This window comes from Neopsephotus bourkii, unplaced genomic scaffold (assembly GCF_033783945.1).
Source record: "Neopsephotus bourkii isolate Nb327-2 ecotype Australia unplaced genomic scaffold, CSIRO-AGI_Nbou_v1 NB_53, whole genome shotgun sequence".
NCBI classification, from domain to species: domain Eukaryota; kingdom Metazoa; phylum Chordata; class Aves; order Psittaciformes; family Psittacidae; genus Neopsephotus; species Neopsephotus bourkii.
The window spans coordinates 504,339-517,381 of NW_026900570.1; the positions used below are offsets into that span (position 1 = coordinate 504,339).

The 13,043-nt window shown below is 38.3% G+C and overlaps 1 protein-coding gene across 4 annotated transcripts in view; it reads left to right on the forward strand.

Moving 5' to 3' along the window:
- LOC133209774 (sodium channel protein type 5 subunit alpha-like) overlaps positions 1 to 13,043 on the forward strand; it is a 212,753-nt gene that overhangs the window by 52,148 nt on the left and 147,562 nt on the right. For 3 of the 4 annotated variants that reach the window (XM_061348584.1, XM_061348592.1, XM_061348599.1), the window contains exons 6-7: positions 3,364 to 3,455; positions 11,221 to 11,451. In XM_061348584.1, coding sequence (XP_061204568.1) covers positions 3,364 to 3,455; positions 11,221 to 11,451 — 323 coding nt within the window. Of the gene's footprint in view, positions 1 to 3,129; positions 3,222 to 3,363; positions 3,456 to 11,220; positions 11,452 to 13,043 lie in introns of all 4 variants that reach the window. The other variant, XM_061348581.1, reaches the window with a different exon arrangement.

Below are 13,043 nucleotides of genomic sequence, written 5' to 3' on the forward strand. Positions count from 1 at the left end.
AACGCCCTGAAAGGCTCCATTTCCTAATCATAGAAGGACTTCATTTAGTCTCCCTGTATTTTATGCTTAATGATACGTATATTCTATTTTGGTTTTAGTTAAGCTCTTGCTGCCATCTTTAAACCTCGTAATTCAGTGTTAAGTGAGTTGCAAGCCTGTTAGCACATCATTTGAGCTGAACTTGTGGGCCAGTTATATTTGAATGGAACCAAAACTGGGAAAAAGTATTCAACCCAGCTTAGTTGAAACACCAGTGAGGGCCACAGAAGTTGATAGCACAACTCAGGTAGGGTGCAGGGATCCGGATCAATATTCAAGGAGTGTCTCCATGATGCTTTTAGCTAAATGGTTAGCTTTAGGTAGTCCTGTGAGGAGCCAGGAGTTGGACTCAGTGATCCTTATGGGTCGCTTCCAACTTGAAATAGTCCCTGATTCTATGAACATTAGCAGCATTTAGCAGAACAGCATGAAGGTATGTAAAATGTATGTGGACTTTGCTGGGAAGGCTCCCATTTATTTTAGTAGGCTTTGGATCATAGCCAGCTCTGGGCCTGATCCTGGTATCTGTTACTGCATTCCTATGGATTTGGCTGAACTGGCATCTGGCCGTTGTGATAAGCTTTCAAAAAATGCAGCGCAGATGGGGAGCAGTTTTTGGAGGTCAGCACACATTAGGTATTTTTCTCAGCTGAAATTTGCCTAAAGTAGCACTAAGAGCAATTCTCCTGCAGCATTGAGAGGCAGGACAGAGCAATGCAAAGCACCACCAGCCTGCTATGCTGTACATTAGACAGGTGGTAAAAGCAGGGTGAGATAGTTCATCTGTTTGTGAGTTAGGACATTAGTTTATTTGCAGGTCTCTGAATTCAGAGCAACATGGAAAGTTTCCATGCATGGGTTCCTCTATCCTACAAGGAAGAATGTTTTAGACAGTTGAGGCAGAAAGGAGGAGGGAAAAGGACAAGGGAGCCACAGTTTGCAACCTTTGCAATGCTTCTGCTCCATCTCCTCAGCTCAGGCAGAGATTGGGGCATCACCCCCAGCTCTGTGGAACTCCTCTGGGAGCATCTCTTTTACTGTCACTGAAATTTGAGTCTGAACAGTCAGTGTGATCTTCATGTGTAAAATTAATCCTCCTTCCAAGTATGCAAGCAGCAGATAGGACAGAACATTGGATAATGGACTATTCTGATATGATTTATCCTTCATATAAATCAAACTTGCAAGTAATTTAAAGTAATATTGACCACACAGGTAACTCTGGTATTGTTTTTGCTTGTAACTAGTATTTCTGTGTCTGGAAAAATAGATTGCATGAGGGTTCAAAATGGGAGAGCCTGTTAAAGGGGACATGAGATTTAGATGGACTGAGGGTTTTGAGCTAATAGAAAATCTGATTCTTTCACTGATGTGTGTTCCAGTGGAAAGACCATCACTTGCTTTAGAGTTGCTGCAAAATAACTTCTTGCCTCCTCCTTGGGGCAGAAATGGCACAGATTGGGGTACAGACAGTGGTTTTAAATAGCACACTAGATAGTAAGAGGTGCCACAGGTCTCTAGGGCTTTTCTTCCACCCTGTGCTAGCAGATATAGCCATGACCCTCTGAGGGCCGTGGAAGGGTTCAAGGAAAAGTAGGAAATTATGAAACTGCCCCTGTTTAGATCACTCTTTCCCAGTCAAGTGAGTACTTTCCGTTTCAGGCAGGTGTAACTCTGGATTGGGAAGTGCCTTGCCAACAGCTTAATGACAATAAGCAATTCCCTGGCTAACAGCAAAATCCAGGATGGGAATTTCAGTTGCTTCTCCCTTCCCAATTTGGAGGAACTTAAGTCTGCTGCAATTTCATCCAAGAAATGGCCAATATAAGTCTTAGAGCTAACTATTGTGAGCAAGCAGCGTTAATACTTGCGTCACATGCCTGTTCCTATATTAATAACGTGTTTACAAATTTCTAGTCAGCAAAATCATATTCTCATGGTATTGCTGCTCCCCAAATAATTTTTTTCCACCCTTGCATATTGCATTAGAGTTTGGGAGAGAAGCACTTCCTAAACCAGGGGGGGTTTGCCCAGACTCCCCTATGAGATTATGAGGAGGAGAAGCAATATTGCCCTTCCAGGCTATAATCTGGATTAGTAGATATGGAGAGGATGCTTTGTCCTCCCCAGAGGACTTTGCACAAAACCCACTTAAGCAGGCTTTGTAAAATAACCAGGTGAGTTTTTAACTTAACGTGCAAAAACAGATGCCTCAAAGATGTGGAATGTATAAATGAAATTTAATGGTAATTTCATAATGAAATTAAAAAGTCCAAGAGCTGTTTTGTTCAGAGAATACAATGGTGACTGTGCTTTTACTGTACACCAACTCGGAGGAATAAACTCTGTAAAACACTGATAAAACCAAATGCATCCCATAACTGACCCTCCTGGCAGCATTCAACTCAGATGTGTCATGGGTCTTCATGATGACCAAAATAGGCATGGCAGTGAAGAGCTGGGATTGGTATTTTAATCATAAATAGTTTTTAGTAGGATTGCAATTATATTCATTCAAAATCCATCTTCCTGCCGGCAAAGAGCATGTATTTGATGTACAAAACAAAGTAAATTCTTAAGCATCTCTTGAAACCAACATCTGTTTTAGCACAGAATGCAGCACCTTAGAATAAGCAGCCAAGCAGGTACATTTGCACTGATATTTTCAGATGTTGTCCTATATTTAGTTTGCAGAAGCTATTATGTGAAAATTACTTGGGTGTTTGAAGATTTTATTTTTTAGGAGCAGCAAAATAACTCTTAATGTTTCCTATAATGCAAAGAATTTTTTGTTAAGTTACATGATGGTGAAGTTTTTAAAGTATTTATTGCTGAACAGCACAGTAACAAAGTTAACTGAGTAGTTTTAAAGAACTGGTGCCTATTAGATAAGTTTAAAAGTTCAAGAAACATTTGAAATAATGTATATTATGAAAAAACTGGGACAAATGGCATCAAATAAGAGCCTGAAAAGTGGATGCATCCCTCATTCAGTTGTGTTTGCTCCCACTTTTTATGATTGCATTCTTCATTCAGACAAGTTTCATAATCTATTGTATAATTCCAAATAACTGTGACTTAATTCTACAGGTATGTAGGAGAATTTGTGAAAGTAGGCAGTGTTTCACCTCTTCGGACTTTCAGGGTATTGAGAGCTTTAAAAACTATTTCAGTAATCCCAGGTAAGAAGCCCTGATCCTTACATTTTGGCTCTCAGCTACAAGTGATTCTTTCTCTGTCTCTCTTTGTCCCTTTGACTGTTGGTTGTTTGTTTTTTTTGCTGGTGTTTTGTCATTGTCTGTGTGTGACTTTCCCTTGTTACAGATACATAACTGAATTTGTGGACCTGGGCAATGTCTCAGCCTTACGAACGTTCAGAGTACTGCGGGCGCTGAAAACAATCTCAGTCATTTCAGGTGAAAATCAGGTTAAACACTCCGGCTGCACTTAAAGCCTACATGCCATTTCCAGTAGTAAACACAGTAATTACAAATAACGTAACCACAGATGCTGATCAGGAAATGGAGGAATGTAGGGAATGTGACCTGTCAATAGAATACATTTTTCATATGTTTTTCTCATACCATTTTTGTGGGCAGAAGGCATTAGAATGCCTCCAAAATTACAGACCTCACTATGATGAGTGCTGCTGTGAGAACGGTGGTATACAGTGGCTCGTGAATCACACACACAAAGTACTCATTCATGAACCACATGAAAATTACAATTAAACTCTTCTAAAGTCATCAGATACTGATTTTTAAAAATGAAAGTTTAACGAATTTAAAACGCATATTTGTGTTTGAAAGTGCAGAGGAATCAAACAGAGGAATCTAAGTCTGTGCTATGAGTTGAGGTTTCAGGACTGCAGGCATAGATAGCCTAATTTGTCATGGTGTTTATCCATCTGCATGTGATAGAAACACTGTTTAAATTTCAGACCCTGAAGAGATCCGAAAATGTTTCATCATTGATGTTGGTAGGTTCAGCATTTCATTAACTCCAATATTCTTACATTTGCAAGGATATGGTTACCTCCCATCAGGAAATAAATCAGTATTTTACCACAGATCTGGTAGATTTTTCATAGCTTTTTATCTAATCTATTACTTTTTAAAAAATATTAAATAATATTTACTATTAAGTAATTAATGCAGAGATGAGTCCTCTGAGGACTAACTATATGATGATAATTTCTTGCCAAGCATTGTCTATGGACAGGTCTCATTCAGCCTCAGTGTTTAACATCTCCAACCTGCATGACAAGGTAGAGAAGATAGCAAAAAACCATGCATGGTAGATCCTATCAGTGATTATCCTGAACAGATGTTGGCAATTACATGTCAAAAATATTTAAAACTTCAAGAGACCTGCTCAGATTCTCACACACAGCTCTTTTAAGTTAGGAAGGCTGTTCCAACCCTTATTATTCACATCTACACTATAATATAAATGTAAACAAATTTGGTGTAAACTTAGTAAACTTATTAGGCACTTACATTAACACCAGCACACACATGGAGTATAAGCTAGAAATGGGAATTCTGGAACTGAGGTGTTCTAGTGCTTACTTCCTCATTCCAACATCAAAGTAATGAAAATCTGTGAAATTACTGAAAGAGCAAGGTACTTTTCATTGAAAGTGTATGTTTAAATATAGCTTTTAAAGAATACTTTTAGGATGTTAATTCATTAGATCTGGTATTCCTGGAAATCAGTTTCTGTCTTAATTTTTCATTTCAAGTTTATGAAGAATAATTTATTAACAGAGAAGGTTTTTCTCTAATCGAATTTTCATTGTGAAAGGATATTTTTTCCCCTAGGGAAACAGAAGGTTGAGCACAGTTTTACAGATCATGTGGGATAGTAATGGCTAATCAGAACAAAAACCAGGGGTTCCCAGTTTCCTTTGCAAGCGATTTGAAGATTAACTTGGAGGGACAGCCGTCTCCAGGGGACACCTTTCACTTTCCATCTTGTCTTAAGCTTCAGCTTCTTCAGAGCAGAGCCTGTCAATTTTGCTGAGTTATATATACAGCAATTTATGCTGTCCTATGTCAGAGTTGGAGCTGAACCTTGTTTTACAGCAAATGATGAATTTCATCTGGTTTTTATTTAAAAACAAAAAAAGGAGTATTGAAATTCAGAAAAACTTTCTTTAAAAATACACCAAAGCCCTTCAGTGATATCAAACACTGAGTTGTTCCATTTGTCGGCTAATAAAAAAAAAGAAAAAGTGAGAGGACGATTATTTATTGAGGAAATACATAATAACTCATGCTCTGGTTCTTTTGTTGTTTTGGTTTTTTTTTTTTTCTGATTATTTGATTAGTTATTTGATAAGTACATTTTTAGGTACCAGTAACTAAATTATTTGCTGGCATAACTGCATGAAGATATGCTAATAGAATATCCAGCCTTAGATTTTGTTGTCAAGATTACCTGCCCTGAGTGTGTTTAAGTTACAAATGTGAAGAGCTACAAATTGGCCCAGAACACCTAGCTGCCTGTAAAACACAACTAAGGCTAGGTTTTAATGTGAACAGATAATTTCAGAGGAGTCAGTTCATTTTTCAGTTAGCCACATATATTCTAAAAGAAATATTGGCCATGATGCTGTGATTTATTTGGAGATCAGTCTCAGTTTTCAATAATAATGTAGGCTTATGGTGAGGTGAAGTATTTTTCCACAATAGGCTTAAAAAATGAAAAGATGATGAACACTAATCTTTCATGGGATTTTTGGGTTCAACTGCTAGAAAGGGGAGAAGGTTGTTATTCTTACTTCCTCTTTTGCAACTTAGATGAAAAATGCTAAGATGGATTCTCCTTTTCAAATTTCTAAGCTTTTCCTCAATAAAATTGATCACGCTTTTCATCAGGTAGTTGTATTTGCACAAACATACTTGCCCTCAACATGCTGAGTGAAATTGCTTACCGAAAGTATCAGGCCAACTCCTCCGTGGTGTAAGGCTTCTGTCCAGGAAAGCACTTAGAGGCTGGTTTTCAAAGGCATTCTGCTTCACTGGAAATCAATGAGTTTCTCTATTGACTCCAGAGGGAGTCAGTAAAGCTAACAATTAGTGCTTTTAAAAATCTCACCCTACCTTTAATGCTTGGCTTTAAAGTGCGCAAGCAGGCACAGGGATGTTTAGGTGACACAGATGCCCAAGGATTCAAAAAGATCTAAACTCTCAGAATCCATTCCCCTGACCGAAGACTGTGTTTAATATACCTCAGACCTGGCATGATACTTATTGCCTGACTTGTTCTAACGAGGCTTCAAAGGTGGAGATTTTCAGACTTCCTGAGAAGTCTGTTCCAGCACCTCATTGCTTTTGCCGTTAGGTGATTTGCCCTGGGAGGATGGATTCAGATGGAGATTCAGCAACACAAATATCCTTCATGGATCCCCACAATTTTCCCTTTTCTGCACTAAACACACCCATTGCTTTCTGTTTTCCAGTTGCCCATATTACCAAGAGAAAGTAAACTTTGTACAGTAGCTGGATATCTGTTTACCCATACTCATTAAAAGAAAAAAAGCTTTTAATTTCTTCATATATCACTTATGTTCAGGTGCTTAGAAATAGGTAGCATTTTCTCTATGGGAACATAAAATCTTGAACTCTCAGTAATTTTATTTATTAATTAGCATCTTGCACATTGCCATAGCAACTGGATTCATTTGGTTTCAATCTAGATGGGAACCACCGTCAGCAACAAAACAACCCACTGAAGTCACTCATTTGTCTCCCATTGCCAGCATATCTAAGTTCACATGTGCTCAGCAGGATCCCTTCCCATGACAATAGAGGGTCTGAATCATAGTTTATCTGCATGTAAATCACAAATGTTTTTGATAACTACTAACTGAGGTAATACGAAGTTCTGAGGCACACACGCTTATGCCTCCCCTTTCAAAAGCCTGTGAAATGCAGGCCATCATCATCACCAGGATTTTGTGATATGCATGCATCCAGAGAAACTCCACTGCTCTTTCTGGAACAGGCATGTACGTCACAGACATCTCACATAAAATGACAGGGTACTGGCGAAAGGTGACCTCATAGAAAATTGGGCCAAGGCACTTTGGGGCCTGATCCAGCTCCCATTTAAGTTAGTGTGAGTCTAAAGGCTATAAATAGTGCTGTGAATGTTATCTGGTACTTTACTGATAGCCAGAACAGGGCTCAGAGCACAAGAATTGAGACTCTGTGAAGGAGATGGACCCTCATTCACCGCTTCAATCTCACTGAAGTCCTCCTTCAGAGAGATAAATGTCATACTTCTTGTGGGTAAATCACTTAAGTATCTATCCCAGAGGTGAGAAATTTGTGTTTTCCTTGGAGACTGACATGACAGTCACATTTCCATGAAAGGTGGTCTACAGAAATGCTGACAACCCTTCAAGTTTGCCAACGTGCTAGTAAACCCTTTTCTGCCCCACGTCTCCGTGGCTGTTGACAAAATACATTCACCAAAAGTGAACTCTTCTCTCCCTGCATGCACATGAGTCATGCAGACATCTGCAAGACATGTATCCTCAGGAGAAGGAGTAGGCTGAGTGAGGACAATCATGGTGCAAGTCACACTCTCTTCTTTTTTTTTTTGTCGTTTTTGCTTTTTCTCCCTGCTTGTTTCCAGACTATGCATGAAAGTGTCTGATGTTCTGTAGGTGATTGCCAACATCTGGTATGGATGTCATACTGAATTATGCTAATACTTTCTCACATCTCGTAGAAGGAATGGATGGCGTTTTGGGATCTTGCCATTTCTCATTGTTTGGTGTTGCTTGCATTTTCTATGGTCTCTGATTTGCATTTGAAAACTGATTATTTGATTAACCTCTGAATGTGGTAATTTCTACATGCATTAACAGGAATGTTTGGGCCAAATCCTTCTTGCTTTCTGCAGATGTCAGGCTGCCTATACAAACCTCATCCTACTGATTTTGGATCTCGTGGTGTTTTTCATGTCATGCAAGCAGGATTTCGCCCAGAGGTGTGGAAAGTGTTCAGTGATTCAGGAAAAGCCTGTATTGGTTACTCCATAGGAAGTAATCTATAGACCTATTGTCATTAACAGGGGTAGATGTTGCTCAGCTTTGGATCAGATCCTCATTTTTTTCTGCATGCTGCCTGATTTGATGTTTGACTTGCAAGAATTAAGTATATGCCTTTAATGCCCCATAAACATTATCTTCTATAAAGCTATATTGAAGTGCTCTCATTGGCACTATTTCAAAGGAGGATTATTTATCTAGAAGATTTACCAGTGCTCTAAATTTGAATACATCTAGCATTGATTTTACAAAACATGGATTGATTCAGAGAAATGCAGAGCACCTGCAAGAGGTTCTGGGTGTCCTTGTTTCCCCTCAGTCCTTCTGTTTGAGGCAGAGAAATTTTAAACAAAGGGTGATTTAAACACTTTGCTTAGCCGTGAGTTGTGCCAAACAACTTGAGAGACACTATGTAAATTTTTAGGCAAATTTTGTTTTTAAAGGTTGAGAAAAGTCAGTTAAATTGTAAATATACCACTCACCAAAAGGTTTTCTTGGAAAGTTTTAACAAAGGTCCAGGAGGCAGAGAACAAGGTATTTTTAAATGGTCTTTAATTACAGCAACTGTTTTACTGAAGCATTCTCAAACTGTTCAGAAACCCGTAAGCTATTATAAAATAAAATAAAAATAAAAATCAGAAAGCCCTATCATAAAGACATTATTTGATACCTGCAAGGAATGAACTTGTAAAACTACTAGTATAGGATTGCTATTCTATTTAAAACCCTAGTAAGTAAGCTAGTGAAAGTATGTTTCATGAAATGACCTTGAAATAACAATACTGGGGCCTGATTTTGGAGAAAGATAGACTTTAGTGGTGAATAGGATTTTGTAAGTCTTGTTTCCTGATATTATCCCTGTTCACATTACGACTTCCATTGTCCTTGCCCATGTGAATAAGTTTAATTAGTGTGCTTAGATGATACAAACACAAGTTCCAAGCGTGTGTTTGTATTACAAACAAATAAATGTACAGCAGGGATTTCACAGAGGGTACTGAAGTAAAAGAATTTGTGGTTTGGCTTTTTCCCCTTTCTTAAATCTTGGTTTGCATTTGGGTTTCACCAGCGTCACTGAAGAAACATCTACCCATTCAAAGGGCAGACAATGCTAAGGATCATTAAAAACATATCAGAATATTAGATAAAACAATACTCTAATGCATTTACAAATCAGATTTATTTTTCCCCACCTTGCTACTTGTTTAAGACCTAGCTGTCTTAAAGTTCTAGATAAGGGTAAGACCCCAGGAATTCCTTCAGACTTGGGCTACAAGTAAAACTACTTTTACTTCAAGTATAAATTTCTAAAGGCTAGATTATCAGAAGAGCTATGCTTTTTCTTTAGGCATCAAAAAGGTAGCCTAATCTACAGATGGACTCAGAAGTTCAAAACTGGCCTTTTTCTCAGTACCTGAATAGAATTGACCTCATTTGTAAAAACCCGTTCTGGTAAGAAGTGAAGATCACACAAAAATCCAGCTTTTACCTAGTGTTTGTACTGCAATATTTTTTGCTTCATTTTCAAGTACAACCAGAAACTCTCTAACCTTCCCCTCTTTACTATGCCACAGACCAGCTTTAAAGAGGCAAACAAAGGATTTAGTGAAGAAAGGGGACTACCCACACCTGATGGGTCAGTCCCATTTGATTAAATGGCAATTTTATAGAGGTTAAATCATTCACAGGTTAACCTAATGGCAATACTCTGCAGGTGTGGAATGTTTTAGGCTGCTGGATTCAGGGACAGCTGGACCTGCTGGCCATTCTAGCAGTTCATCCTCCTTTAAGGAACTATTATTTCCTCTTTAACCACAAAATATTAAGCAAGACCAAAAACCCATTTTGCCTTCCTAAGAGTCCTCAAGTATATTTTCATAGTATTTTAAATTATACAGTGCTAGCTCAGTCTTTGTGGTTGCCAAAGTCTTGGGGTAGAATTCCAGGGAACTGAGATTTAATGTCTATGATCTTATTCAGTGAGCAAATCAATGTGCTTCTGAGTATTGCTCAGGAGAATTCCTCCTGTTTCCTTTTTGCATTTTCTTTTTTCCATTTAACTCAATTTCTCTTACTGCTGTCATATTGGTGACACTGAGTATGAGAAGCACTGATTGCTACTTACTGACAATTAGGTATAAATAGGAAAGAAAAAGCAAAATTGCTACCAGTGTGCAACTGATACTAACATCCAACTACAGCACTCATGTTTAAAAGAAGGGCATTTTTTAAAAAGAGTGGGGTTTGTCGTATTCGTGTAATATTCAGTCAGCTCAAATAGTGCTTTTCTCCAGGAACACTTCAAGAGCAAGCAATATCTTTTGAGAAAACGGTATGATTATTTATATCCATATATTTATAAAATAATAAACTGAAGCTAGTGTTACAGGTGAAACACAGGAAAAGCTAATTTGTTTGTAATAAGGTGATTTATCTACGTTGGCAGCATATTATAAAGAAATTAACTTGGCCCAAGCATTGTTGGAGCCTCAGGTTGTTTTACTCAAATAGTTTACACTATGTTTATTTTATTGCCCATTTTATTTGTCTTCTTTCTAATCCTAAATTATTGTTGTCTTAAGCAAATGAATTGAAGGCAGAGGAATTATTCATATTAGGATAGCAAGCTGGATTTGGCACTAAAATATGTAAAATAATCAGGGAATAAACATTTCCATACCTCTTCGTCTGTTTATATGAGGGATAAAGTTATCAGAATCACCTGAGTGATTTAAAAGTAATTCACATTCTCAGAATTCAAAGGGATTTAGGCTTTGCAGTCTTTCCTGCAGCTCCATGAAAATATAAAAGACATTCCATATTTTCTCTACCCATGAATATTTTTGTATCTCGCTGTTCTTCCATCCAGCTCTTTCCTTCCATTTTTAAATTAGTGTTTGTGTAAGAGTAGTACCAAGACTTTTGTTCAGACAGAACTAGGCCAAACTAAAGCTTCATAATGGTGGCCTGTCTCTTCTTTCTGCCATTCAGTTACAAACGTGTACTAAAAACCTTTCCAACTTTCCCTTCCATGGAGATTTTCATCACAAAATGTAGCTATCTGCTGACGTGTATCAGCCTCTCAGTCTATAAACTCTTGGCTTTTATCTCCCTAGGACTGAAGACCATTGTAGGGGCACTTATCCAGTCTGTTAAGAAACTTGCTGATGTGATGATCCTGACCGTTTTCTGCTTGAGTGTCTTTGCCCTCATAGGCCTTCAGCTCTTCATGGGCAACTTGCGACACAAGTGTGTCAGGGACTACACCAAGTTTAACTCCACCAATGGCACATTGTACGTGGATGGTCGGATGTGGAACACCTCAGAGGAATTTCTTAGTGATCCGGGTAAGCTCTTCTTGACTCTGCTGTCTGGGTTTTGGTCTTTTAAAAATGATTATTATGAATTATTTATTATTGTTATTTATTGTTATTATATTAACAAAAACCTACATGTGAATCAGCAAATGCAGCATTGTGTGACGGAGGGGTTTTCATGATGTTGATGTGGTTTCAAAATATCTAGGTAGCTTTTTCTGATTTCTGTGGTTCCTTCACAGTTGATGCTAAAAGTATTTCTGGTGCTTTCCTATCATACAGGCTCGGGTCCTTATTACACCATTGATGATTTTCACAGTTTTAGGGTGTCTCACAATATTTTTCTTAAAGCTCCCTTTCCTGGAGTTACAATATTTTTCTTAAAGCTCCCTTTCCTGGAATTACACAACAACTTGAACATTTCAACTCTGTGTGTGGGTCTGGTTTACACACTGTTTCTTTAAGACAACTTACAGCTCTTGCATTTTCTAGCAAAACTTCAAAATTTGGAGTCTCAAAAAAATAAAAGATCGAAGCAGAGCGATTCAGTATTTATTAAGCTGAAAAAATCCCAAGAGCATTCTTTTAAGGAACTCTTATGCTATTAGGGCCCTAACTCATTATCTGGGTTGGGCCATCCTGCAGTATCTGGTGCTCTGATGTTTATTACCAAAAGGCTTGTTTTGTAGGCCAAAGCAATTTTTAATACTCTGTAGTCTTCTGTACTTTGAATAACAATGAAATAGGTTCACTGAACTAATCCATTAACATTTAAAAAAAAATAAGCATTTCGTGTAAGTAAACTTCAGAATGTAAACTAGTGTCAGCTATTGCTGCTCCAAAATTCTCTAAGTCACCCGAGGACCCACATACATTGCAATGGATATGGACTCACATCTCAATTCAGTCATGTTCTTGAAGGAAGGAAGCAGCTAGACTGATGTGCATCAGTATGAACTTATGCTCAGTGACCTTTGGTATTTTATTTATTTTGAAGAGAAGAATGAAGCACTTAGCAACATATTAACTGGAAATTTGATTGGAAGGAAGTGGTATAGTGTCACAGGGTACTTCTCCTCTGGCTCTGTGAACCCTACAGTCTTACATCTCCAGCCATCTGCACTAGAAAAGCCCTGTGCCTGACTCGTGAAAGTTGCCTGGTTTGACACAAGGCTCTCTTTAGTGCCTGGCACAAGCTTGACTCCAACTTCTGCTGTCTTCTTAGGATTATATGCCTTTTCAGCCAGGCTACATGGTCCACAGATTGTGCCAAAGACAGTCGTACCATTCCGCACTGGTGACTTCTGGCCTTTCTGCTCAATTCCTCTACCTGCAGTCTGAGAAGCTGTGAAAGCAGTAGTGTTAGAAAGGCTTAATTCCAGGAATGTAAAGCTCAACACTGGTGTCTTTCATGCATGATGTGGTTGATGCAGCATTAAGGAAGGGCAGCTCACAAAGCTCTGGCTGAATCTGGGTTGTCTCTCAGACTGACCTTGACTATGACATTTCTTTAAACTGAAAGACAATAGATTTAGAATAGACATAAGGAAGGCATTCTTTGCTGAGACACTGCCACAGGTTGCCCAGAGAATCAAGCTGTGGCTGCCCCATTCCTGGCAGTG